At 54.7% G+C, this 3,586-nt stretch overlaps 1 protein-coding gene across 1 annotated transcript in view; it reads right to left on the bottom strand.

Moving 5' to 3' along the window:
- Window positions 1–702: 702 nt before the first annotated feature.
- The window catches only part of SYT7 (synaptotagmin 7), a 12,726-nt gene continuing 9,842 nt past the window's right edge, over window positions 703–3,586 (bottom strand). Inside the window, exon 7 of the mRNA XM_044682007.1 lies at window positions 703–807. Within this exon, the coding sequence (XP_044537942.1) occupies window positions 703–807 (105 nt within the window). The remainder of the gene's footprint in view (window positions 808–3,586) is intronic.

The raw sequence follows: 3,586 nt of genomic DNA on the forward strand, positions 1-3,586 counted from the left end.
TCTCCTCGCTTCTTCTTCCCCATCCTGCCATCTTCCTCTCTAGCCCTCCTCGTCCCCCCTTGCAGAGCGCCCCCTCTCAGCGAGCCATCTGGAGCCCCGAGGACAGGCCGGGCTCCTCACGCACTCACACGTGCACACACGGACGGCTCGAACACGGCACACGTACACGGGACCTCGACGCTGGCTATTTATACCCCCCTGGCACCCAGGGGCCTCCAGACGGCTCCAAAGACCCTGGCGCCCCGGAGGGGAAGAGGCCTCTCTGGCCAGGCCAATCGCCGTGGCCTTCCCTCGCCCTCCTGCTTCCACCCCGCCCCCAGCTCCAGGAGCCACCGCAGAGAAGATGGCAGACCAGTCAAAAGCCACCAGGTGGGGCCTCTGGAGGGATCTCTCTGTCCTGCCGTCTGTCCGTCTCTCTTGCTCTCTCTCACTCCCCCCTCCTGTTTCTTTAGTGTTGGCGAGTTGAAGAAAAGGGGCAAGCAGGAAAATGGCTCCCAAAGGCCCCCCCAAACCGGGGAGGGCTGGCATTGCCTAGAAACATGGCCGTACTGAGTCCTGGGCCCCCCTCCCTGGCTGAGCCCACAGGGGTCCTTCCCCACAACCCAATGGGGGAGCCACGCCCGGGGCGTTGTGCATAAAGTGTGAAGGTGGGACCCGAACCCCGAGCCCACAGCCCCACCCCCGGGCCTCCCCAGGCCCCACTCAGGCCTTCAGTTGGTGCCACTGAGCCACGGGCTGCCGAGGACGGGCAATCATGTCCTTCCAGTGCTTCACCTCCCCGGGGCCACTCTTCCAGGACAGATAGATCTGGAGGGAGGAGAGAGGGAGAGAGGGAGAGAGGCAACGGTCACGCCAGCGCCAAGCACTCCTTCATCACCTCCTGGGTGCCAGCTGTCCTGCAGAGGCATCCGGAGGTCAGAGCAAAAGGGAAGCTGATCCTCGCCTCAAGGAGCCTCTAGTGCCTCCGGGGAGAGTACACACAGGGGGCAGCTGGGTGGCTCAGGGGATGGAGAGCCAGGCCTGGACACAGGAGGTTCAAATCTGACCTCTGACACTTTCTAGCTAGGTGACCCTGCGCAAGTCACTTCACCGCCCCTCCCCCCACTTCCCTAGCCCTGACAGCTCTCCTGCCTTGGAACCGATACACGGTATTGATTCCAAGAGGGAAGTGAAGGTTGTTTTATTTTAAGAAAGGGAGAAAGATAGAAAGTATATACAAAGTAAATGCAAAGTAATGTTTTTGGAAGGAGGCACTGACAGCTGGGGTGGGGGTGTGGATCAGACAGGGCCTTATGTAGAAGATGACATTAAAACAGAGCTGTGAAGGGAACGAGGGCTTCTAGGAGGCCACGTTGAGGAGGGAAGGCATCCTGAGACATGGGGCTCACCCTGGGCAAAGGCATGGAGGTGGGAGATGAAGTCTATGATGGGAAGAACAAGAGGCCCCCTTGGGCTAGATTGTCAAGAGTGTGGGAGAGAGGAGAAGGAAGGTGGGGCCCAACGGGGCTGATCCTAGAGGGAAAAAGGGGCTGATGGCATTGACTGAGCCAGGCGGTGACCATCGGAGCTAATTTGGGTGGCTAGCTGTGTGGAGGATGATTGGAAGGGGGAGGGACCTGAGGCTGGTGACACCATAGAAAGCACTGGCAAAAGTCCAAGCTCTGACTCTTTGTGACCTTTCTGCGCCTCCACTTCTTCCCCTCTTAAAATGCTGGTCGGTCATTTTTCAGTCATATCCAACTCTATGGGGTTTTCTTGGCCAAGATCCTGCAGCGGTTGGCCATTTCCTTCTCCAGCCCATTTTACAGATGAGGAAACTGGGGGCAAAAGAATCCCACAACTAGGAAATGTCTGAGGCCATATTTGAACCCATGAAGATGGGTCTTCTTGAGTCCAAGCCCAGTGCTCTCTCCACTGAGCCATCTTGCTGCCCCTGTTTTACAGGCTGTCCTAAGAAAAGGCCTTGGAAAACTTCCTGGCCCAACAGAAATGGGAGGATTATTGCTAAGATCATGGAATCCCAGATTCTGAGCAGGGACTCAGTTTTGCTCTTGCCTCCTCCGACCCACTGGCTTCACAGATGAGGAGTCTGAAACCAAATGGGCTCAGGTGACCTGTCCACAATCCCCCCTGCAGGTACTTAGCTCAGGAGGAGCCAGGCGAGAACCCAGACAAATGATGCTTGAGGGAGAGGTGAGCAGAACCAGAACCATTCCAAGTTGTCCAGGACAGAAGGGCTCCAGGGCTTGGGTCAAGGCTCTGATGGGCTGAGGGTTCCAGAGACTGGAGGAGGAGGAGGAGGAGGAGGAGGAAGAGGAGGAGAAAGAGGAGGAGGAAGAGGAGGAAGAGAAGGAAAAGGAGACAGAAGAAGAGGAAAAGGAGGAGAAGTAAGAGGAAGAAGAGGAGAAGAAATAGGAGGAGGAGGAGGAGGAGAATGAAGAGGAGGAGAAGGAGGAGGAAGAGGAGGAGAAAAAGGAAGAAGAGGAGGAGAAAAAGGAAGAAGAGGAGGAGAAATAGGAAGAAGAGGAGGAGAAATAGGAGGAGGAAGAAGAAGAAGGGGAGAAGGAAGAAGAAGAGGAGGAAGAAAGGGAAAAGGAAGAGGAGGAGGAAGAGAAGGAGAAAACGGAAGAGGAGAGGGGCTGCTCATCCTTGCTGGAAAGGGAAAGGCCCTGGGAGCTCAATGGGCCTGGGGTTTCCAGGCAGGGCAGTTACTAGGCCAATTTTTGGCTTTGGTGATACATTATAAGGGGTGGGGGTAGCAATAAGGAAGCAAAAAAAGAGGAAGAAAGGAGAGAATCAAATGCAAAGAAATATTAAAAAATATAGAGTAGAGATGGGGGTGGGGCAAGCCCACACTTGTGAATGCCTTTAAATCCTCACCTTCTGTCTTAGATCAATACTGTGTTCCAAGGCAGAGGGGTGGTAAGGGCTAGGCAATGGGAGTTAAGTGACTTGTCCAGGGTCACACAGCTAGGACGTGTCAGAGGTTAGATTGGAACCCAGGACTTTATATCTCTAAGCCTGGCTCCATCTACTGTGTCACCTAGCTTTGTCTCTGCCTCTTGGAAGCCTCAGCTCCCTTCTAGGTACCACTCAGAAGTCACCCCTACATCAGGCCTGTCTCAGTTAGGGCCATCCCATGTACACACACCTGGCTGTTAGTGCTGAAGGCAATTAGAATCCACTTTGTATTTACTGATATATCCCATGGGGAAGAGAATGTGTGGTCCTTGAGAGCGGGGTTTTGCCACTGTATCCCCAGGGCCTAGCAGAGGCCTGAGTGCCTCACAGAACACTTTTCATAGGTATTTGTTGAATTGATGGAAATGGACATCACACTCTCTAGGAGTCTCACCTGAGAATCCTGGGGGACAGTGGCCTGAGGGCTTCACTAGAGAGTGGATGGTACCCTAAGGCACACATGCTAAGGCTGGCTCCAGAATGGATTCTGTTTCATGCCCTCCCTCCATCTCTCCCTCCCTCCCTCCCTCCCTCCTTCCTTCCTTCCTTCCTTCCTTCCTTCCTTCCTTCCTTCCTTCCTTCCTTCCTTCCTTCCTTCCTTCCTTCCTTCCTTCCTTCCTTCCTT

The sequence above is a fragment of the Gracilinanus agilis genome, chromosome 6, assembly GCF_016433145.1.
Source record: "Gracilinanus agilis isolate LMUSP501 chromosome 6, AgileGrace, whole genome shotgun sequence".
Classification (NCBI taxonomy): Eukaryota; Metazoa; Chordata; class Mammalia; order Didelphimorphia; family Didelphidae; genus Gracilinanus; species Gracilinanus agilis.